The sequence below is a fragment of the Carlito syrichta genome, unplaced genomic scaffold, assembly GCF_000164805.1.
Source record: "Carlito syrichta isolate Samal-C Ts95f unplaced genomic scaffold, Tarsius_syrichta-2.0.1 Scaffold123781, whole genome shotgun sequence".
NCBI classification, from domain to species: domain Eukaryota; kingdom Metazoa; phylum Chordata; class Mammalia; order Primates; family Tarsiidae; genus Carlito; species Carlito syrichta.
The window spans coordinates 24,119-49,171 of record NW_007067877.1 but is presented as its reverse complement, the minus strand read 5'-3'; the positions used below and the strand labels follow the sequence as shown (position 1 = coordinate 49,171).

The window sequence follows — 25,053 nt, the reverse complement described above, 5'->3', positions numbered from 1 at the left end:
CTTGGCCACTGCACCCCAGTCTGGGTGACAGAGTGAGACTCCAACTCAAAAAAAAAAAAAAGCCGGGCTCGGTGGCTCAGCCTGTAATCCCGCGCCTTTGGGAGGCTGAGGTGAGTGGATTGCCTGAGCCCGCAGGTTCGAGACCCGCCTGGGCAGCAAGACCTCATCTCTACAATAAATCAAAAAATCAGCTGGGCGTGGTAGCGTATGCCTGTAATTCCGGCTACATGGAAGGCTGAGGCGGAAGGATCGCCGGAGCCCAGCAGGTCGAGGCTGCGGTGGCCGGGAGCGGCCACTACACTCCAGTCTGGGCGACAGAGTGAGACTCCAACCCAAAAAAAAAAAAAAAAAAAAAAAAAAAAATCCTGTGAGGTTATCCTATGATAATTGCCCTTGTTGTAGGATATGCAGTCTTAAGACTAATTAGTTTTATTTTTATTGAGTAGATACAGTATATATGATATCTGAAAAATATCATTTTTTTAAAAAGAGAATTTTGGCTTATGAGAAAGATAATTCTTCCCCTCCTGGGAATATACCCAGAAGAGCACAAATCATTCAGCAAAAAAAAAATACCTGCATATACATGTGTTCATTGCCACACTATTCACAAGAGCAAAAACATGAACCATCCCTAGTGTCCATAGAAAGTAGATTAGATAGGCTGGGCACAGTGGCTCAAGCCTGTAATCACAGCACTTTGGGAGGCCAAGATGAAAGGATTGCCTGAGCTCAGGGGTTCGAGACCAGCCTGGGCAACTTGGTGAGACCTTGTCTCCAATAAATCAAAAAATTAGCCAGGCATAGTGGCATATGCCTGTAGTTTCAGCTACTTGAAAGGCTGAGGTGGAAGGATCGCCTGAGCTCAGCAGGTCGAGGCTGCAGTGGCCATGAGTGTGCCTCTGCCTTCCAGCCTAGGCAACAGAGTGAAACTGTGACTCAAAATAAAAAGAAAGTAGATTGGATAAAGAAAATGTGGAAATATATGTGATGGAATACTATATAGCCATAAAGATGAACAAAATCATGGACTTCTTAGCATATTGGATGGAATTAGGGACAGTCATTCTTAGCAATCTATCACAGAAACAAAGAACCAAATACTATATGTTCTCACTCATAAGTGGGACCTGAACATTACTCACAACAGCACAAGGAAGGGATCAGCAGTCGTGGGACCCTGCCAGGAAAGGGAGGAAGGTGGTAACAACATAAAGAGTACCTGATTCTACACCAGGGAAAGTGAGAACCAGTTGAAGGCCCAAACTTTACGTGCACATAGATTATTTATGTACCTGATTCTGACTCGTACCCCCACATCTTTAAAATAAAGTATAAAAAAAGAGAAAGATAATTCTTTGCAAAATATTCCCAAGTCTATCTTTTGCTAAATTGTTTGATTTCTGAGTTTCGTTAAAATATCTGATCATCCATTCATTCATTTGCCAAATATTGAGTACCTACTCTGTGCAGGTGCTAGAAATACAATTATGAACCAATGCACAGTTCCTGCCATCAAGGAGCTTTCAGTCTGGTGGAGAAAAGCAGCACATTAAACAGAAAATTATAGACTCTCATAGGAAGAAAATTATTTCTGGCCATCTAAAGAAATACAAGAATTTATAATCAAGGCTGGGAAGATGTCTATATAGGTATTTGACAAATTGGTGTTTGTATTGTTCATTGCTTTTTTATATTTCACTTACATGTATTATAGCTTCTAACCTAACTTTTGCTATGCTCAGTAATTACTGAGCAGTAAAGAACCTTGTGCTTTCTGTCTTCAAATAGGATGTTTTTTGTTATTTAAGAATAAAGTTGCCAAGTATGGCCTCTGGAATGAATTCAGTCTGGCCCAAGCAACTTGCAGTCTGATATCACCAATCTGTTACTACAGCAATCATATTCTAACTTCAGCTCTATGCCTCAGCCATTACCCTGACCCCGCTCCTATAGATATACATCAGCTTCTTGCCAGTTTCCCTCTTAACAGCCTGTTTCACCCACAGTCGCTTAGTTAGATTACCTTTTGATAACCAGAGTACCAGTGTTCTGTGGTTCTTAACCGTGACTGTGAATACTCTTGGTGGTGTGTACAGTAGTCTAGATGAGAGGCCAGGTTTTCATAATAATTGCCAGTAAAGCCTTTCTTTCTCTCTCGTCTCTTTCCTTCTTTTTTTTCTTGTTTTGTTTTGTTTTTTGAGTTGGAGTTTCACTCTGTCACCCGGGCTGGAGGGCAGTGGCATGCTCCCAGCCACTACAGCCTCGACCTGCTGGGCTCAGGTGATCCTTCTACCTCAGCTTTCCAAGTAGCTGGAACTACAGGCACGCGCCACCTGGCTAATTTTTTTATTAATTGTAGAGATGAGGTTTCACCAAGTTGCCCCGGCTGGTCTCAAACCCACAGGCTCAAGCAGTCCTCTCACCTCGGCCTCCCAAAGTGCTGGGATTATAGGCGTGAGCCACTGCACTCGACCTTCTCCTCTCTTTCTTAATCTCTTCCCTCTCCTCCAGTGCCCCTCTGTCTGGTGTGATGCCCCATCATCACCTGGTCATAATGTCAGGTCTTTGACGGTTCTTCCCTACCCTGCTAGCAAGTACATTTTGTGTCACTTCTCCAGGCCCTGCCTACCATTGTGCTTCTACTCCTTTTCCCTTCTCCTAGGCCACAGGTGTCAACACCCATCTCCCGCTGACAAAGATTAATGCTCATGTCGCATGTACCATCTGATTGATCCCAGCTTCCTTTATTCCCAGTGATGAATGCCCATGAATTTATTTTTAAAAAATAAATAAAATGGAGGTTCTTTAAGAATTCAGCTACCTATGACTGGTATTCTTTAAGCATTCAGCTACCTATGGCTGATCACACCTATAATCCCAGCACTTTGGGAGGCAGAGGCAAGAGAATTGTCTGAGCCCAGGGATTCAAGACCAGCCTGGACAACTTGGCAGGACCTCCTCTCTATAGTATAAATTAGCCAGGTGTGGTGGCATGTACCTGTAGTCCCAGCTGCTTGGAAGGCTGAGGCAGAAGGACTGCCTGAGCACAACAGGTCAAGGCTGCAGTGGCTGTCAGCGTGCAACTGAACTCCAGCCTGGGTGACAGAGTGAGACTGTTACTCAAAATAAGAAATTAATTAATTAATTAATTAATTAAAAAATGAATCCAGCCTTAGACCCCAACAAGACACTGGCTCACCATAACTAAAAGATTGCTGACCTTTTGTTTAAAATAAAAGTTGACTCCTTGAAGTGAAGCATATTCAAGTCAGGGAATTTTGTATATATTTCAAAGCTACGTTTTTTATACTGCCTTATAAGTTTGCCACCTATTTTCAATATGAGTCTTGGTTCATTTACTTGATCTCTGTGGGAGTTTAATGAAGGAAAGAAGGAAAACTCTGTCTTTTATACTGTGAAAAGTAATTACTGTATAAAAGTTTTAAAACTGGGCTAAAGAATCACTACTGTCAGATAATAAAAACATGCTTTATTTTCTTTTTCATTTCATGTCTAGCGTTCAATAAAGATTAGGGATTCAAAATTTGGTTTAGCTCTTGTCATAGAAAGCTCTCAGCAGGTAAGATATTTTACATATTTATTAATCTTTGATAGATGTTTAAACTATGTGACAGTCTAGATTTTTAGTTTTGTTTATATAATAACCAGTTTGCATCTGAGAAGAATATCAGCTGTAATATGAAGTTATATGAAGTGTTTGAAGTCTTATGGTAACTGTTCCCACAGGAAGAATCTGCTTATTTTTTTTTTGTTGTCAGACTAACATAATCATTGTTATCATTATAATCAACACTTTTCTTTTTTTTTTTTTAAGAGACGAGGTCTCGCCAAGTTGCCCAGACTGGTCCCGAACCCGTGGGCTCAGGCAATCCACTCGCCTCGGCCTCCCAAAGTGCTGAGCCACCGAGCCCGGCCAACACTTTTATTATTAATGACAGAGTCATGTCACTGTGCTAAGGGCTGTTCATGCTTTATCTCAGTCTTCATACAATCCAGTGATACGGTTACTATTTTTTTCTCATTTTACAACCAAGGAACCTGAGGCTTAGAGAAGTTAGGAACCTGGCTCATGATCTGACAGCTAATAAGTGGTGGGACTAAGTTTTTATTCCAGATCTGACTGATTTATAAGACTGTCCTTGAGAAGATACACACACACACACACACACACACACACACACACCTTGCTTGAGGTTTTTTATTCTCACATACAGATTGTACTATATCTAATTATAAATTGCAGTTTTCCATTATGCCATATTTTTGTAGAAATGTATTATTTATTTATTTTTAGAGACAAGGTCTTTCTCTGTCACCCAGGCTAAAGTACAGTGGCACAGTCATTGCAGTCTCAGACTCCTGAGCTCCATCCATCCTCCTGCTTCAGCCTCCAAGTTGCTGGGACTCCAGGCACACAACCATCATACTTGGTTAATTTTTTTTCTTTTTAAGTTGGTGTCTCCCTCTGTCGCCCAGGCTGGAGGACAGTGGCACACTCACAGCCACTGCAGCCTCAACCTGCTGGGCTCAGGCGATCCTTCTGCCTTAGCCTTCCAAGTAACTGGAACTACAGGCACGCTCCACTATGCTCGGCTATTTTTTTTTTAATTTATTATAGAGATGAGGTCTCACCAAACTGCCCAGGCTGGTCTCAAACATCTGAGCTCAGGCAATCCTCTCACGTCGGCCTCCCAAAGTACTGGGATTATAGGTGTGAGCCACCGTGCCTGGCTGGCTAATTTTTTTTTTTTTTGAGTTGGAGTCTCACTCTTTCACCCAGACTGGCGTGCAGTGGCTGCTTCCAGCCACTGCAGCCTCGACCTGCTGGGGTTCCGGCGATCCTTCCGCCTCAGCCTTCCGAGTAGCTGGAACTACAGGCACGCGCTACCACGCCTGGCTAATTTTTAAATTTTTATTGTAGAGATGAGGTCTCGCCAAGTTGCCCAGGCGGGTCTCAAACCTGCGGGCTCAGGCAATCCACTCACCTCAGCCTCCCAAATGTGCGGGATTACAGGCTGAGCCACCGAGCCCGACTCGGCTAATTTTTTAAAACAATTTTTTGTAGAGATAGGGTCTTGCTTTGTTGTCCAGGTTGATTTTGAATTTCTGACCTCAAGCAAGCCACCACGCCTGCCCTAAAAATACATTTAAATAATACACCTATTCTGGTCTGGTGGTAGTAAGTTATCAGAACTTATTAACATTAATGTCATTAAAGTTGGTATATAAACCCCCATTGCTAAATTTGACTGATTTAAAAACATTTAAAATATATTTTTTAAAGGCAATTTTTTCTTTTTTTTACCTTTTTTTTTTTTGAGTCAAAGTCTCACTCTGTTGCCATTGTAGAGATGCGGTCTCGCTAAGTTGCCCAGGCTGGTCTTAAACCCGTGGACTCAGGCAATTCTCTTGCCTCCACCTCCCAAAGTGCTGGGATTATGGGCATGAGCCACCCTGCCCAGCTAAAAAGCAATTTATGAAATCATTTGTCTTCTAAATCTAAACATGAATGTTTGCTCTTTCTTTTCCCCTGGCCTATAGCTGCCATTTACTGAGTGCTTACTCTGTTCCAGGAACTGTACCAAGTATCATATATATATGTATCTTAAGAAAACAACTTGATAACCATTTCATGGTATAAAAAAATGGAGGTCTCAAGGCCCAGCACAGAGGCTCATGTTTGTAATCCCAGCACTTTGGGAGGCCGAAGTGAAAGAATTGCTTGAGCCCGGGAGTTTGAGACCAGCCCATGCAACGAAGCGAGACCCCGTTTCTACAAAAAATAGAAAAATTAGATGGGTGTGGTGGTGCATTTCCTATTTTTATTTTTTCAATAACATACTTTTTGCGTATACTTGAAATACTTGTAAGTCCCAGCTACTCTGGAGGCTGAGGCAAGAGGTTTGCTTGAGCCTTAAGCCCAGAAGGTTAAGGCTGTGATAAGATGTGATCATGCCACTGCACTCCAGCCTGGGTGACAGAATTAAACCCTGCCTCAAAAAAAAATTAGTTGTAGAACCAGAATTTTAACACAAAAACTGTGCTCTTAACCCAAAACATATGTTCTCACCTATTACAGTCTGCTACTTAGTTTGTTAACACTCCTCTTAGACAACCTATCATGATCAAGTTTCTTTCCTAGTTCTTCAAAGATATGGCCTCAGGCAGCCCATTATTTTATTTATTTATTTTTATTTTATTATTTTTGAGTAGGAATTTCACTCTGCCACCCAGCCTGGAGTACTATGCTATGATCATAGCTCACCACAGCCTTGACCTCCTGGGTTCAGGCATTCTCCTCGCCTCAGCCTTCTTGTAACTGGAACCACAAACAAGCGCCACCATGTGGCTAAATTTTTTAATTTTTTCAGAGACAGGGTCTTGCTATTTTGTCCAGACTGGTCTCGATCTCCTAGGCTCACGCTATTCTCCTGGCCTCAAGTGATCCTTCCACCAGTGCCTCTCAAAGTACAGGGGTTACAAGCGTGAGCCACTGTGCCCTTTTCTTCTTTTAGCAGTCTTTTTCTGTTCGAGTCCTAGCCAAGAAAAACTTAATTCCCTTGGCCTTCACAATCTATAGTGTGTTTTTTAAATCTTGAAAGATCAGCTTCAATATTTAAGGATGAAATAGTGTTATATTTGGATATGCTTCAATATAATCCTGAGGGGGTTGGGGTGTTCAGTTGAGAGAGAGATTGTAGATGAAACAGCGTTGGCCATATGTTGTAGGTTTCTTGAAGCTCGGTGATGTCTCCATGTATGCTCATTGTACTCTTCTATTTTTTTTCATAAAACATAACAAATTTAATCATTTCCTATTTTTATTTTTTCAATAGCATACTTTTTGCATATGCTTGAAATTTTTCATAGTAAAAAGTTTAATTTGAAAAACTCAACTTATATATGTGTATATATTCTAAAATAGGGACAATTAGAGCTATAGTTTATCATATACTATAAATACTGTTTGTTCTTCAGGTTTCTTTTTTGTTTTTTCATTATTCTTTCTTATAGAGTGGAGGATATGTTCTTGGCTTTAAAATAGATCCTGTGGAAAAACTACAAGAATCAGTTAAGGAAATCAATTCAATTCACAAAGTCTATTCTGCCAGTCCTATATTTGGAGTTGATTATGAGATGGAAGAAAAGGTAATTAATTTATTGAGTATGTGAAATACAGTTTGCCGAATTGCTTGTATATAATCTATAAAATTCAATGTAAATACCACTGCATACAATTTAAACTGTTACAAATGATGACTATACAGACTCTCTCCAGTGAGCATGGCCCCGACCATCACTAATCTGTGTCTACCACCCGTCTTCTAACAGGCTGCTTCAGCGTTCTTTCCCACCCTCCTCCATCCCTGCCCTTCTAGGTGAGCAGCCATCCAGAAAAGGATCCTCTGATGTAGATAGAATTGAGTCTCTCTGTCAGCTTTATTTTTATTCTATTTCAGCCTCCTATTAGCATGGACAAATTTTGCAGTCTTCATGGATACCATCTCCTTCTTTAGTGCCCCACAATACAGCAACTCCAGGAGTCTGCCTGTGTCCATTCCTGTTGGTCAGTGCCTCTTCCATACCAGTTATGAAACATTTTGAATATCATGCCCTCATGTCTGCTATTTGCCTTCCTCGTGTTTTCTGCTTTCTGTACCATTCCCTGCTCTCCAGGTGCATCAGCTTCTTTTGATTTGACTCGTCTCTCCAGCTGGGACGTTCTTATCCAGTGTATCACAAGTGTCCTCACCATGCAGCCCATTAGAAATGTCCTTGCTGTACTCTCTATCACGGTACCCTTACTGGATGGTCTATCTCTGGTGCCCTTGCTGTCTCCTCTGTTGCTGGTGTCTGCTCTTTCACTGGTATAGTCTCTGTCCATTTATTAGGGGTGCCCTTGCTGTTCTCTCTACCCTGGTCCCATCACTACCTACTCTTTGGTCTCTGTTCTTTTGCTGGGACCCTCACTAAGCACTCTATTGCTGGTGGCTTGCCATCCACTCTTTCATCAGTCCCCTGCTGGGACTCAGCATGTTCGCCATATCACAGCCATTATTCATATCTCTCCTTCCCCTCTTGAACTGCATCATATGACCAGATTGGATCAGGAAGCAGACTCAGCAGCAAACCTTTCAAATTCACTCTGACTTCAACAAGGCCCTCATGGCCTGGTAGTGCTCCTTGTACTTAATTTTTTTCTCTCTGGGATGTTGACACTGCTATTATATATACACTGTATTTCACCATCTCAGCCATTGTTTTCTTTTTCTTCCCATTGTGTTATTTCAGCATTCTTCCTTTCACGCTACCTTCTCTGTATGTTCCTCAGTAATGTCACCTGCTCGTTCAACTTCCTCACCTTGTACTTTTGTGGATCACTGCAGATCTTTCCTTCTGATCTTTTCAGCTTATCATGGTTCCAAATACTCTTGAATATTTTCACATAGATGAGCTTCCCAAATAAGAAAAATTGCAGTTCTCATCTCAGAGTTTTTCTTCACAATTTAACTAAGTAAATAAATATACAAGGCAATAAGATATACTAGGACTTGGATGTGCATCTCAAATTTTACATGCCTAACACGGACATCATCATTTTTTCTCAAAAGCAGCGTCCTGCTGATTTGCTGATTGATTTACTTGTTTTTGTATTTTTATGACAGTCAGATCAACTGTACTCAAAACCTCGGAGCATTCTTTATTTTTCCCATTACTTTACACATTCAGTCAGTTATGCCAATTTCTTCTCTGTTCCTATCCCTTTCTTTCCATTCAAACTGCAATTCCTGTTATTACTCTTGGTTGTGGAATAATGCTGCAGAACAAGCATGGTCCTTGGAACTTTTCAATCCCAGTTTCACTATTTATTTGTGATCCTAGGCAAATCTGAGCTTCAGTTTTCTCATTATAAAATGGAGATAATCGCTCTCATGAAGTTATTGATTGTATCTGTAAAATGCCTGGTGCATGGAAAACAGTCAGTATGTTTTTTTGTTTTTGTTGGTTTTTTGGTTTTTTTTTTTTTGAGTTGGAGTCTCACCCTGTCACCCAGGCTGGAGTGCAGTAGCACGCTCATGGCCACCGCAGCCTCAACCTGCTAGACTCGGGTGATCCTTCCGCCTCAGCCTTCCAGGTAGCTGGAACTACAGGCATGCACCACCATGCCTGGGTAATTTTTTAATTTATTTATTGTAGAGATGAGGTTTCACCAACTTTCCCAGACTGGTCTTGAACCCACAGGCTCAGGCAGTCCTCTCACCTTGGCCTCCCAAAGTGCTGGAATTACAGGCGTGAACCACCACACCCTGCCAACACACTCAGTATGTTAATTCCATTTCCCATTCTTTTTCAACACTTCTCTTCTTTGACCCCAGTACATAATAGCTGCCAGACATAATAGCCACTCGCTTACCTCATCCCTACTCAAATGCCATGTGTTCTGGCATGTCTTTCCTGACTATTCTTCTAAAACAGCAGCCCCCATCACTTTCTTTACCCTTATTCTTCTTGCTTACTGTGTCTGCCTGCCCTCCCTTTCACCCTGCTTCCCTCTTTCCCTTCCAAAACTAATTAACCTTCTCCACTATAAGTGATCTTTATGAAGTCAGGAGTCTTTCTCTATTTAATGGCTATATCTCCAGTAGTCAAAGCTAGAACATAATAGGCTCCTAGTGAATATTCATAGTTGTTGGATGACTATGTTAAACATCTAGTTTGCCATTCACTACTCCAAGAACTTTATATGCACCATCTCATTTAATCTTCCTAACGATACTATGAAGTGTATTATTTTTATTATTATTGTCCTTATCTTACAGAAACTAGGGCTTAGATAGTTAGTTTACTTGTACACATTTACACAGCTCTGAACACTGTTTAATCAGTTGAGGCTATCCTCAGATTTGTTACAGCTGCTTTTTGTAGGTTGAATCATACGATATTGTTAATACTTGATCCTTTTTGACTTGTAAAAATGGCAGTTTCATATGATTCAACATAATGTTTAGTTATTTGTAATTATGTTTTATCTTTCTCCTCCTAGTAAATTACAAACCCTTGGTGGGTAAGGGTAGGGATTTTACACCCTTGGTGGTACCAGCATAGTACGTAATAAAACAAAGATACTCAAATATTTGAAAAATGAGCAGATTAAGAAATATCAGTTCTACATTTTATTTTTTGAGTCAGAGTCTCACTCTGTTGCCCAGTCTGGAGTGCAGTGGCATGCTCATGGCCACCACAACCTTGGCCTGCTGGGCTCAGGCTGTCCTTCCACCTCAGCCTTCCAAATAGCTGGAACTATAGGCACGAGCCACCACGCCCAGCTAATATTTTGATTTATTGCAGAGATGAGGTCTAGCCACGTTGCTGGTCTCGAACTCAGGCAGTCCTCTCACCTCGGCCTCCCAAAGTGCTGGGATTATAGGTGTGAGGCATCGTACCCAGCACCCATTTTATTCTTTACCTTTAGAATATTCCATACAAATATTAATTCTTTTACTTTTCACAAATTCTATTTAATAATTATTTAGGGAAAAATTAAAAATTTGTTATTATACAAAAACTTAGTTCTTTTGGTGAGGTGAAAGAAACAAAGTCGTCAGGCATGCTGGCTTAAGCTTGTAATTCCAGCACTTTGGGAGGTCAAGGCGAGAGGATTGCCTGAGCTCAGGGGTTCAAGACCAACCTCGACAACTTGGTGAGACCTCATCTCTACAATATATCAAAAAATTAGCTGGTCATGCTAGCACGCAGTTGTAGTTCCGACTACTTGAAAGACTGAAGACTGAGGCGGAAGGATCACCTGAACTCGGCAGGTCCATGCTGGGGTGGCCGTGTGCATGCCACTGCACTCCAGCCTGGGCAACAGAGGGAGACTCTGACTCAAAAAAAAAAGAAACTCAACCAGGCTCGGTGGTCAGCCTGTAATCCCTCGCTTGGGGAGACTGAGGTGAGTGGATTGCCTAAGCCCACGGGTTTGAGACCCGCCTGGGCAACTTGGCGAGACCTCATCTCTACAATAAATCAAAAAATGAGCCGGGCGTGGTAGTGCACACCTGTGGTTCTGGCTACTTGGAAGGCTGAGGTGGAAGGATCGCCGGAGCCCAGCAGGTCAAGGCTGTGGTGGCCAGGAGTGGCCACTCCAGTCTGGGCGACAGAGTGAGACTCCAACTCAAAAAAAAACTCAAAGTCAAGTGAGTTTTTCTTTAAGGACATCTCTATTGTATTAAGTATGTATAAATTTCCCATTCTAGTTATTTTGATGATATTGACTTAAGATTTGAAAGCTTAGGTTTAACTGACTAGTTTTATTACTTGAGTTAGTTTTTTTTTTTTTCTTTTGCCATGGGTTGGGAGTTGCCTTTTTTTTTTTTTTTTTTTTTGAGTTGGAGTCTCACTCTGTTGCCCAGGCTGGAGTGCAGTGGCACACTCACGGCCACCACAGCCTCAACCAGCTGGGCTCAGGTAATCCTTCCGCCTCAGTCTTCCAAGTAGCTGAAACTACAGGCACACGCTACCATGCCCGGCTAATTTTTTGATTTATTGTAGAGACAAGGTCTCACCAAGTTGCCCAGGCTGGTCTTGAACCCCTGTTCTCAGGCAATCCTCTTGCCTCGGCCTTCCAAAGTGCTGGGATTACAGGCTTGAGCCACCGCGCCCAGTCTTCAAGTTAGTTTTTTAATAAAATAATATAAATTATACAGTGATTTTTTTAAGACTTGAGTAGTTTGTAATTGTTATACTTTTACAAGTATTTACAATTCTCACAATACACTTAACATTGACTCTGATGCATTTTAACATCTACGATTTTCAGCCACAGCCCCTTGAAGCACTGACGGTCGAACAAACTCAAGATGATGTAGAAATAGACTCTGATGATCACACAGACGCTTTTGTGGTGAGCATCATAAAGAAGAGCTATTAAACTTCTTATGCTTTTTATCTAAGTCATATTTAATTAAACAATAGTTTAAGTGTGTGAAACACCATAGAATTTCAGACTTGAAAGTATCCTAAACATGAGTTTAAATGTAATATTTTTAGTGAGGGAATTTATTTTGTGTTTTAGGCCATTGCCTTGCTAAGCTATGATGTGGCCATGTGCACTTTGAGCTATGGCCAGGTCTTTGGAGGGGGGGTCGGAGTCTCTCTGTCACCCAGGCTGGAGTGCAGTGGCATACACATGGCCACTGCAGCCTCGACCTGCTGGGCTCAGGTAATCCTTCTGCCTCAGTCTTCCAAGTAGCTGGAACTACAGGCATGTGCCACCACACCCAACTAATTTTTTTTTCTTTAATTGTAGACTAGGACTCGCCAATTTGCCCTCGCTGGTCTTGAACCCTGGACTCAGGCAATCCTCTCACCTTAGCCTCCCAGAGAGCTGGGATTATAGGCTTGGGAATTTATTTTGTGACAATAACTTTTAAATTACCAAACTGGGAAATAGTTTGAAAACACAATTATTCAGAGGATTTTAGATATGCAAAAAGTTTTTTCATACTTTAGAATAATAGAACATGTTAAATATTATAGTTAAATTAATTTAAAATCCAATCTTTCCATAATTAATCTTTACAAAATGATCTTTATTTAATTTATAAATATATTATTTTAAAATAATATGTATTTGAGCAATAAACTTTCCTATTTCCAAATCGGTATTATTTAATTTATAGCTAAAATTATAATAGTGCTTTCTCCATACTATAGTCTATGAGTCTGACCAGAATACCTGTCTGGTAACATATTTTGAAACAAAGATATGAAATTAGCATAAAATATTTAATTATAAACTACTACCTCAAACTATATGCATTTGCTGACACATTGAAGTACTTGTTTTGTATTGTTTTGCCATTATCTTTTTCTAAACTGAAAGTAGGAAAGAAATTGTATAGCTTCTAAGTCATTTTTTCATTTTTGTTCAAGTTAACAGTGCTAATCATACATTAATTACAAAGCACATTTTTCAGAGCTTACAGCATAACTCTTGTAGACATTAATAATGATTGGCAGAGTGAATTCTGCTACCAGCATTGTAGATAGATGAAAAAAGTTAGATAAACAGTAACAGAATATAAAATACATTTAGTTAAAAAATCATTCTGCAAATCACCTGTTCCTTAGTCCACTGATTAGAATATTATGTGTCCAGTATGTGAAAAGAATTTTCTTTGTCTTGTAGGCTTATTTTGCTGATGGCAATAAGGTAAGGACAGTTTACCTACGGAAAATGAAAAAAGTTTCTGTGTTCCGGCATTTAGTGTTCACAAACTTATGTGAAACCTATTTTTTGTTTTTTTCCTTTTCCTTGCCCATTTTCTCTATTCCTATCTCATCCTCTTACCTCCCAAAAGCAACAAGACCGTGAACCTGTATTTTCAGAAGAACTGGGGCTTGCAATAGAGAAACTGAAAGATGGATTCACCCTACAGGGACTTTGGGAAGTAATGAGTTGATCTTGAGTTGAGCGGGATTTCTATTTAAAGATAGCTCAAGATTAAAGATACTAGCCACCTGCTATAAACCATGGAATAGTTTTTCTATTTGCAGTTTTTATATTTAAAGCTTTTAAGAGTTTTTTAATGATTAAGGAAAAACTAACTTAGAAAACTGCCAGTTTTCCAAAAATTATATTTAAAATTGTAATCAAAATGTACCTAACTTGTAAATGTTTATTTTATACTTAATATTTGTAAAGTATTAGTTTTCAGATATTAAATGACTGTATCATGTTGGGTTTAATAAAGAATTTGTGCAGCACCATTTAATGTTTTGAAAGTGTTATTTAAAAGAATAAAGCTATTCTTGTAGAATAATCAAAATACTGTTTTCTTATAAAAATCTTGTTTAAATATATTATCACAAAGCTCAAAACTTAAACCAACTCTAATACAAATTACAATTCTTTTTTTTTTTTGAATTGGAGTCTCACTCTGTCACCCAGACTGGAGTACAATGGCCGCTCCCAGCCACCCCAGCCTCGACCCGGTGGGCTCCGGTGATCCTTCCGCCTCAGCCTTCCAAGTAGCTGGAACTACAGGCACGTGCTACCACGCCCGGTTCATTTTTTGATTTGTTGTAGAGATGAGGTCTCGCCAAGTTGCCCAGGCAGGTCTCGAACCCGCGGGCTCAGGCAATCCACTAACCTCAGCCTCCCAAAGTGCTGGGATTATAGGCCGAACCACCAAGCCTGGCTCAAATTATAATTCTTAACCCTGTCATTTTTAGAGAATCGCTTTTGTAAAAATTAAAAATTATAACTAACTTTGGAATACATCAACTCATTTGTAATGTTTTGTGTGCTATTTTGTAAAGAATTTCAATATGTTTTGGCAAGAATACATTTATTTTGTAAAGAAGTCATTCAGTTCATGTATTAACTTTCTTCTTGTTTATATTAACTGAAACTTCTTTGAAGTTTTCAAAAATAGGATTTTTTTTTTCTTGGTTAGGTAAGACTTGGTGACCTCTCTGGCATCATTAAGTGTTTTTGGCCACTATTGCAGTGTAAAAAGCATTGTAAGCAAATAATTGAAATTAGCTAAAGGATGGCATGTGTAAAAACATTTAAAATAAAATGCAACTATATGTACAACCATGGACACATAGTACAACTGAGTGCTAGCCTAAGTTTAATAAAAAAATCAATGAACAGGCAACACTCTCAGGTCTCCTTCCACTGTGGGAGCTTTTCTGCCCTCTCAATAAATCTTGCTGTTAAATAAATTAACAAAAGATACCAATGGGTTTCTTCATTTAAATGAAAAATAATTTCTACATTTTCAAGCAATGGAAGTATAATAAACCACCTGTATTGGGGGGAAAGGTTGTTTGAAAAATCTGCACTGGTCACAGACAAAATCCTGCCATAAATATTGTTTAAATATTGTTTTTCAAGCAGAAGAGACCATACAATTGTCAAGAAGTAAGGAATCATCTCAAATGTCATATGGTGCTTGCATCTGACTCATTAATCTTTTCAAATGTTAGATGTTATGTGTAGAGAGAAATGAGTCATTTAATGTTTAAACAAGGAAGCAGCTGTTAGTTTTTTCTAGTGTGTTAAAACCTTTAGTGGCATCTATAAATGGAAAAAGAGTCAATGAGCTCTTCTTTCAGCTGTTGTTTTAGCAGCTGACAGTACCGTTGACTTCATTGTGACGTAAAAGAAAAGAAAAGGTTTTACTCATGAATAGAGGCCTTGAAGTTTAAAAATACATACTTCCCTGATCTGGGGGCATTCACTGATTCATTCAACAAACATTTATGGAGCACCCTGGAGGCCCTTGGGGCTACAGCACTGAGCAGAATAGACCCCTTACAATTCTTGTCTTCATGGAGTTTATGTTCCTTGGGGCATGTTTAAGAATAGCAACCTTTGAAATTACGGTATTTCTACAGCTGGAGTTCAGAAAATATAACAATATGATCAAGTAATAAAGTATTTAATGAAGTATATGATACCATCTATAATAAACGAAGGATTCATTTCCTTTCAAATCATTACTTCTGTATTCCATAATTAACGTGGTGTTCTGTTTTAATCAACAACCTACATTATCATTCCAGTTATATATGCTTTATTTTTTTAAAAAAAGTTCTGTTCTCCAAATTCTATGACTGATGTAGGGTCTCAACCTGATTTTTCTCTGTTCTGGTGATAACATTGTTATGAAGTTACAGTATTCTGTTTTTTTTTTTTAAGATTAGGATATAGTTTATTTAGAAAGTAAATTACAGAAAGAAAAAGAAGAGATTCACCTCCCCAAGGAAGGGAAGGGAAGGGGGCCAAGGCTTAAGAAAACATGGCCCAGCCATAGGTTAAAGAGCACATGGCTACACCATAGCTCAGTAATGCAATGGACAGTGTTCTGTTTTTTAACCTTTTATATAATGACAGAATTTTCAACACTTGGAACTACAGAATTTCTTGAATGATCATATTTGGATGCGTGTGGGTATTTTTTTAGCATTGATTTTTAACTTTTTATTTCTGGTCTTGATGATTCCTCTTAACCTTTTGCTTTTATTTTACTTTTTTTCTTTTTTTGTCTTTTTTGTTGTTGTTGTTGGTCTTTTTGAGTCAGAGCCCCAGTCTGGAGTGCAGTGGCACACTCACGGCCACCCAACCTCGACCTACTGGGCTCAGGCGATCCTACTAATTAGATGGAACTACTGGCCTGTGCCACCGTGCCCGGCTAATTTTTTTATTTATTGTAGAGACGAGGTCTCGCCAAGTTGCCCAGGCTGGTCTTGAACCCCTGGGCTCAGGTAATCTTGCTTCTGCTTCCCAAAGTGCTGGAATTACAGGTGTGAGCCACTGCACCTGACTTACTTTTTCTTATTTTTTGTCACATCAAATCTTGTGTACAGGAAGGCAGGATATGAGTAAATTAAATAATTTATAATTTAATTCAATATTGTTTATAGCCGGTCGCAGTGGCTAAAGCCTGTAAATCCTAGCACTTTGGGAGACAGAGGTGATAGGATTGCCTGAGCTCAGGGGTTCGAGACTAGCCTGAGCAACACAGCAAGACCTCGCCTCTACAATAAGTCAAAAAATTAGCCGGGTGTGGTGGTGCATGCCTATGGTTCCAGCTACTTGGAAGGCTGAGGTGGAAGGATCGCCTGAACCTAGCAGTTTGAGGCTGCGGTGGCCGGGAGCGTGCCACTGCACTCCAGCCTGGGTGATAGAATGAGACTCTGGCTAAAAAAAAAAAAAAAAAAAATTATAGTTTTTCCACCTAAGGATAATGATATTTAGAATTTTTTAGAAAATTAGCAGTTTCTCTGCATTTATTATTTCAATTATGATGGAAGCATTATTTAAAGGTTTTCTAAAACTATTATATATAAGTAAACATCCTGGTTTCCTACTTCTAAAAGAAAAATCTATATCCCACTATCTAGAGTGGAAAATAAAGATTTGTATGTAACAGTTATTGGAAATGGGATCTTTCTTATGATTATTCAAGTGAACATTCCTCATATTCTTGACCTTTGCATCATTAATTCAGAGAGCCAAGTAGTTTGCCACTAGAACACTTTTAGAGGAGTGACTCATTTTTATGATTCATATTTCTGTTAATTCCATAAATATTTTCTTGTAATAACCTTTATTAGTGTATCTTCTAATGCTTTATGTATTTTAAAGCTTTCTACCTCACTTACGTGTCTTCTTAGCTGTTTCCTTAGTGATTAAAATTTCCAGTTGTTACTTTCAATCTGTAACAGCTGCAAGAACAACTCTTTCCAAACTAGCTCCTAAATTCCCGTTGTTAGAGTTGGTTTCTATATTTAGCTGGTGGGATTAAATTGCAAAGGCTTCAAGCTGGGCAGAGCACACCGATCTGCCTTTTTACAGCTAGACCCGTGTGCTGCAAGAAGCTAAGGCCTTCAGTGTCCCCTTCCTTACCCAGGTTGCTCACAAAATGGATTCCCAGCGAGAACTCGCAGAGGAACTGCGGCTTTACCAATCTACCCTTCTTCAGGATGGTCTAAAAGATCTCCTGGATGAGAAAAAATTCATCGATTGCACCCTAAAAGCAGGTGACAAAAGTCTTCCGTGCCACAGATTGATTTTGTCAGCCTGTAGTCCTTACTTCCGTGAGTACTTTTTATCTGAAATTGACGAGGAGAAAAAAAAGGTGGTAGTGTTAGATAATGTGGATCCTGCTATACTTGATTTAATCATCAAATACCTGTACTCTGCCAGCATTGATCTCAATGATGGAAATGTGCAAGATATTTTTGCATTGGCCAGCCGCTTTCAGATTCCCTCTGTGTTCACTGTCTGCGTTTCTTATCTTCAGAAAAGACTTGCTCCTGGTAACTGTCTAGCCATCCTAAGATTAGGACTTCTTCTTGACTGCCCCAGACTCGCCATTTCTGCCCGTGAGTTTGTGTCCGACCGCTTTGCGCAGATTTGTAAGGAAGAGGACTTTATGCAATTGTCTCCACAGGAATTGATCTCAGTCATTTCAAATGACAACCTAAATGTAGAAAAAGAAGAAGCAGTATTTGAGGCAGTGATGAAATGGGTGCGAACAGACAAGGAGAATAGGGTTAAAAACTTTAGTGAAGTGTTTGATTGTATCCGTTTTCGCCTTATGACAGAAAAGTATTTTAAAGATCATGTTGAGAGAGATGATATAATCAAAAGCAACCCAGAACTCCAGAAAAAAATCAAAGTTCTAAAAGATGCTTTCGCTGGTAAACTCCCAGAACCAAGCAAAAATGCAGAGAAGACTGGGACTGGTGAGGTGAACGGTGATGTTGGTGATGAAGATTTACTTCCTGGTTACCTGAATGACATTCCCAGGCATGGAATGTTTGTCAAAGACCTCATCCTCTTGATTAATGACACAGCTGCAGTGGCTTATGATCCCACAGAAAATGAATGCTACCTTACTGCACTGGCTGAGCAGATCCCCAGAAATCATTCCAGCACTGTTACCCAGCAAAACCAGGTATATGTGGTAGGAGGATTATATGTGGATGAAGAAAATAAGGATCAACCTCTACAGTCATACTTCTTCCAGGTAAGAAAGGCACAAAGGGAAGGCTGTAATTCACCAGCCAGTTAGCCAATTTGTGAATTACTCAGGCTGCTTGCATTTTATTCTAATTGATGGCCTATTCTGAGAAGTCCCTTGCACTTTGACTACTTAGAGGGTTGACAGAGAAAGTGTTTATTATGCTTGTTAATGTTTAATAAAAGGCTTGGTGAATAATGACATTCTAATTAATGTTTAACTCATGACTTAAGATTTTCTTTATACTCTTTTACTCAAAATATCTTGCTTATAATTGGTGATGACTGTAATCCTTCAAAGCCCAGTATGTTAATAAAAATTAAATTTGATCTTGTACTCTCTTCCTACTAAAAGAGAGGTCAATTCCTTTCCCTAAATAAATTCTTTTCCTAAATCAAAGTTCTTTACATATTTCAAAGAAGTAATAATTGGTCAGATTTTCTAGCTTCTCCTAAGTTTCCTTGAATTCATTTGAAGTTCTTGGAGATAACATTTCATTTCTCATTTATGGTTACTGCCTAATATATAATTTTGTTGAAAATGAAAAGAACTTGTGTAAATTTTTCCATACATTTTGACTTCTCTTCTAGGACACCTATACAAGTGTCACTAATTTGAATTGATTAATTATATTTAGAAGTTTTTATTTATGATATCACATTTATTTGGATCACAGACGTACTTACACAGTATTAGAACTTAACAATCTGTTTTGTGAAACCACAGAAGTTTCCAATAAAACAAATCCAGTCCTAAACTAATAGACTCTTAGTAGTTTGAAGTGAGTTTTTCTCATATCATCAATCCATTATACTTTATCCGTTTATGAGTCAGCTTAACCTTTATCTTCGATAATGCCAATTCCAGTACTTTGCAGCTTACAACTACCTCAAAAGAGTTTGTTTAGGTCATAGCTAATCATGGCCTGGGGCTTATGGGCACTTGGGTTGGAAAGGCCAAAGAAAAGCAAGTATAGAATGTCATACCTCAGTCACAGTGTGCTCTCAAAGTGTGCGACATACTTTGCATTCACAAAATACTACCTTCAATCTACTTTTTCTAATCTTGAAAAATGTAATTGTAAAAGTATGTATGAATCGTGTTTTTTAACTTTCAAAGTTCCAGTGAAGAATGTTATCATAAGTATTTGAATGTGAGCCAGAAAATTTCCTAAGCCCTAATTTTAAATTCAGATAAACTTCAGAGAGGGCAAAGTCAATGAAAAAGGCTATAAATACATCAAGGAAAAAAAAATGCTATCAAAATACAGATAAGTGACAGACAGATAGATACTTAGAAATCATAGATCCAAGAAATAGTTATAGCCATGGAATAATTTCCTAAACTCCTAGAGCTTATTTTTTTATTCCACTTCATATTTTAATTGAATATAATATATTCATAGCCCAGTCCCTTTACTTTCAAGTATTTAGTTTAATCTTTATTGTTATTTTCTTCCATCCTATTACTGCCCTCACTTTTACTGACACAGCTTCTCATTTTGGGTTTAAAATACCTGGTTGGGCCCAGTGGCTCAGCCTGTAATCCCAGCACTATGGAAGGCCGATGCGAGTGGATTGCCTGAGCCCACGGGTTTGAGACCAGCCCGGGCACCTTGGCGAGACCTCATCTCTACAATAAATCAAAAATTAACCAGGCATGGTAGCATGTGCCTATAGTTTCTGCTACTTGGAAGGCTGAGGTGAAGGATCTCCGGAGCCCAGAGGGTCGATGCTGGGGTGGCGGTGAGTGTACCACTGCACTCCAGCCTGGGTAACAGAGTGAGACTTCAATTCAAACAAACAAACAAGCAAAAACCTGCTTGATGTTTTATAGCTACAAAAAACAGTTATACCAAGTTGGAACATCAACTCCCTGTACCATGCCTTGCGGCTTTTAAAATGTAATAATAGTATAAAAGCAGGATAAAAGCACCTGACCGGAAAAGAGGGCTGTGACTTACAAAACAATATTGATATGAGAATTTCAGGTTTTGCATTTTTTTCTTGGTCATATCTGTCTAAAATGTGTTAATTTAGGAGTAATTTCACTTTTGATTGTATGCTGTAAATATGAGAATTTTTTACTTGGTAAGAGAGGGGGTTCTCCCCACCCCAACATAGAATTGCTAGATTCATCAAATTTTGAACCGGTCCTAAATGTAATCTAGGTTCAAATCTTAATTTTAACAATGGGACAGTTAACCCAGAGAAGTTAAATAGCTTGGTAGCTCATCCAAAAAAGAGCCTGGCAGGCAGGCTACTGTTCTAGCTGCTATAGAAAGTGCCCTATTAAGGGTAATATGGGAAAGTGGATAGTACTGTACAATGTGGAAATTTAGCCCTCAAGTTTGAGATTGTGATGACTGCTGTTTCAGTTTTTAAGACATACTATGGAATTAGATACCTTGGACTTGAATACCACTTAAAAGCTCTGTGAGTTTGGCCACATTAATCTTTCTGTGCCACAGTTTCCTCATCTGTAAAATGGGGATGATAAATGCCTATTCTGGAGGACTAAATGAGATTACCTGTGTAAAGCATTTAGTCCAAAGTTTACAACAAGAGTCAAAACTCCGTAAATGTTCATTATTAGTTCTATATTACCCACCACCTTCTTGATCAAATCACTTTTTTTCAGAAATGAAAACACAAGGGATCAAAATCTAGATTTTGAAATTATTGAATGAAAAGCTAACAATGCACATGTGAGGATTAAGCCCCTCATGTCATCTAGTCTGAATTAGTGCATTGTTTAACTGAGGTTACTAGACCGAATATTAGATAAGTTTCCACAGATACCCGTCTCTATTTCACAGCCCTTTATATACACATCTATTCTTAGTATCCAGTGAATCTGGATTGTATTCATTTTTCATCTGCAATCTAGAAGTGGCACCAGAGAGAACAACAAATATGCAATGGCACTCTTTCAGAAAAATTTTACCAATTGGTAAAATTACCAGTAGTAAATGCTGAAATAAATGCCTGCCATGCCAGAATCACCTACCCCAGAGCATGGGCACTAGAAGGGCCACCTAGGCTTGTAGAAGTGGTGGTAGCAAAAATGAGCAAAGTTATTTCTTAATATAAATCAATAGAGAAGAGTATTTCATATGCCTCCCAACAAGAGACTAGGACGTTCACTTTATATCTGTCTATATTAAAAACAACAAGGCAAAACATAGAGAAACGAAAAAAGAAATTAAAGAGAGAAAAATATATTACTTAATATCCCAGTTGTCTGTGGACTGAGCGACAGGTCCAGCTGTCCCAGGTGTTGGCTTGGGGAGCATGCTAAATATAGCACGTAGGGGTCATTCACATACTGTGACCCTCCCTGCTCTGGCAACCTTTCTTTCTCCAAGTGTCCTAAAGGATTAGGATCCCTTGTTTCAAAGCTGAACAAGCAACATGGAAGAAAATTTGACAACAAACCTCACAGATCTAACTAATCTCTGGTGATTCTATTTTATTCTTGTTTTCCTTTCTTGAAGTCCTGAAGATTTTGGTGCTTTTATCAAGTAGGCACAGTAGACTTTCTCGTTCTTGCCAGTAACTATGAGCTCAAATATGATACTTTGGGATTGTACTTTCATTTTCCTTGTGAGATCTTTGACTATCTCAATGAATTCTAAACAACACATAAAGTGTTACACTTTTTGGTATACCTGTAGATATTTTTCTTTTTTTGAGTTGGAGTCTCACTCTGTCGCCCAGACTGGAGTGCAGTGGCCACTCCCGGCCACCGCAGCCTCGACCCGCTGGGCTCCGGCGATCCTTCAGTCTCAGCCTTCCGAGTGGCTGGAATTACAGGCGCGCTACCACGCCCGGCTAATTTTTTGATTTATTGTAGAGATGAGGTCTCGCTGCCCAGGCAGGTCTCGAACCCATGGGCTCAGGCAATCCACTCACCTCAGCCTCCCAAAGGCGTGGGATTACAGGCTGAGCCACTGAGGCCGGCTATGTAGCTTTTTTTCTAATAAGCTCTGCTGTTCCTCATATTATATATACACACACACATATTATTTTTTCAGCTTGATAACGTAGCATCTGAGTGGATTGGACTTCCACCTCTGCCTTCAGCCAGGTGTCTCTTCGGTCTGGGAGAGGTAGATGACAAAATCTACGTAGTTGCAGGCAAAGATCTTCAAACAGAGGCTTCGCTGGATTCAGTATTATGCTATGATGTTGGGTAAGTTGGCATGATATTCCTGTTCCCTAAGCACGTGAGTATATGAGTATATAAGGTATATGAGTGCCTATAACACATTCATACTTTCAGAACGTGGAATTTACCGAAAGCATACAAATTCTGCCATTATCTCATTTTAGGGCTGCTAAATGGAACGAAGTAAAAGCACTTCCTATCAAAGTCTATGGCCATAGTGTGATTTCACATAAAGGAATGATATATTGTCTAGGAGGAAAGACAGATGACAAGTAAGTGCCCTGAATTTCCTTATGATTTATATGCAAATGATTTTTATTAGAAGGGTTTCTTCCTCTTTTCATTTGAATCTACATAGTAAAATGGGATTTGGCTCTCACCCATCATATTTTGGAGGTGAAATTTTCAAATAAAATATCAAAGAGTTATTGGAGGGTATTATAAATGACTTCCAAACTATTTTAAATTTCCAAGTTGCTAAATATGTAGATACTCAGCACACTGCTAAGAATAAGCATGATATCTCAATCATAAGCATTCTTACAGTGATAAAGCACATCTAGAAACAGAATCAAGTCTTTTATTTAGATGACATATGATTGTATTTTACTACATTAAAACCAATGGGCTTCTTATTCATTTAGCCATAAATAGATAAAAATTTAAATGCACTCTTTAATGTGTTTAGAATATATCTTCTAAAACAACAGTGCATACAAATATTGTGGATTTGTATTCATAAGAGGGAATTATTTTTCATAGAAGAAATTTATGGCACAAATTTATATGCACTATTCATACATATAATATGACCCTGTTTGCCTGAAACAGCACTGGTTTATAGCACTTTGGTCTCTTCCTTGATGGCATCTTTATTCACTTAAGTATGCTGGATGGTCCGTGTATGGTCACCCTATGCATGTGTGTTCTTTTCACATCCTTTATTAAGAGCGATTTATTCTTGTATTTAACGCAACAGGAGGGAATTTAGATAGGTCAGTCTGAAACTGCAAGTACAGTGACTGAAAAGAGGGCAGGCCAGGCAGAGTGGCTTACACCACTGTGTCAGCACCAAGAACTTTGAAATGAGTCATTATCTAAAAGTAAGCACTGAATTGCACTAGTTCCTGCTAAGAAATTTGAAGAACATGATTCTGGATGCTTTTATCAGATCTTTGGGAGGCCGATGCAGAAGGATCACCTGAGGTCAGGAATTTGAGACCAGCCTGGGTAGCACAGCCAGACCTTGTCACTACAAAAATTAAAAATTTATATATATGGGGGGTGGCGGCATGTACTTTGGGAGGCTGACGCAAGAGGATCACTTGAGCCTAGAAGGTTGAGGCTACAGTGAGCTACGATTGCACCACTGCACTCCAGCCTGGGTGACAGAGTGAGACCCTGACTCTAGAAAAAGAAAATACATGAGAACAGTTCTTTCTTCAGCAATGTGTCACTTATTTACTCCCTCACAGTGGTGATTTTCAAAATATTTAAAATCTGTTCAAAAACAGGTTCCCACTAGCACCCACGTCTCTTGTGAGAAAACCAGGATGAGGTTTCATATATAAACCTAACATGATTTCTAGACATTTCTCAAGGAATAGGTAATCGGGAAGGAGATCTTACAACCCAGAGGGAAATGAGCTCAGAATACTCCCCAGTCAGTCAAGCTAGTAGCCTCTGGTAAAATTAGCATTTTCAGTTTAGATAGTGAGATTAATCTCCTGTCCCTGAAAACCCTGGCTGACTTGAATTGTCATCATTTGCCCAGGCCATTTAATTAATAGGGATACCCAATCCTGGAAAGGGAGCTAAAATTAAGAATTGTAAGGTCAGGGCAACCCCTTCGGGGCCCCTCTCACTATGGGAGTTTTTCTGTCCTCTCAATAAATCCTGCTTTCAAAAAAAAAGAATTGTAAGGGCAAAGCAGGAAAGGAGAGTAAAATATGGAAATGTGTTAGATATAAAGAACTCTTCTGCAATCGAGTACAGTAGTTCATGCCTGTAATCCCAGCACTTTGGGAGGTTGAGGCAGAAGGATCACCGAGACCAAGAGTTCAAGACCTGCCTGGGCAACATAGCAAGACCCCATCTCTATAAACAATAAAAAAAAATTAGCCAGGTGGAATGGAAGTGCCTGTAGTCCCAGCTACTCAGGAGGCTGAGGCAGGAGAATCGCTTGGGCTCAGGAGTACAAGGCTGAAGTGAGCTTGTGCCACTGCACTCCAGCCTGGGTGACACAGCAATATCTGTTTCTTTTTTTTTTTTTTAGTTGGAGTCTCACTCTGTCGCCTAGACTGGAGTGCAGTGG

The 25,053-nt window shown here is 39.3% G+C and overlaps 2 protein-coding genes across 6 annotated transcripts in view; both read left to right on the top strand.

Annotated features, from left to right (window-relative positions):
• The window catches only part of BBS5 (Bardet-Biedl syndrome 5), a 34,227-nt gene extending 20,380 nt beyond the window's left edge, over positions 1-13,847 (top strand). For 2 of the 4 annotated variants that reach the window (XM_021707750.1, XM_008048502.1), the window contains 5 exons: positions 3,521-3,583; positions 7,039-7,173; positions 11,846-11,929; positions 13,217-13,240; positions 13,389-13,847. In XM_021707750.1, coding sequence (XP_021563425.1) covers positions 3,521-3,583; positions 7,039-7,173; positions 11,846-11,929; positions 13,217-13,240; positions 13,389-13,490 — 408 coding nt within the window. In that variant the 3' untranslated portion in view covers positions 13,491-13,847. The remainder of the gene's footprint in view (positions 1-3,520; positions 3,584-7,038; positions 7,174-11,845; positions 11,930-13,216; positions 13,241-13,388) is intronic. The other 2 variants (XM_021707751.1, XM_008048503.1) reach the window with 1 other exon arrangement.
• A 3,386-nt stretch (positions 13,848-17,233) lies between these two features.
• The window catches only part of KLHL41 (kelch like family member 41), a 16,966-nt gene continuing 9,146 nt past the window's right edge, over positions 17,234-25,053 (top strand). For both annotated transcript variants that reach the window (XM_021707749.1, XM_008048501.2), the window contains exons 1-3: positions 17,234-18,575; positions 22,606-22,763; positions 22,904-23,011. In XM_021707749.1, the coding sequence (XP_021563424.1) occupies positions 17,466-18,575; positions 22,606-22,763; positions 22,904-23,011 (1,376 nt within the window). In that variant the 5' untranslated portion in view covers positions 17,234-17,465. The remainder of the gene's footprint in view (positions 18,576-22,605; positions 22,764-22,903; positions 23,012-25,053) is intronic.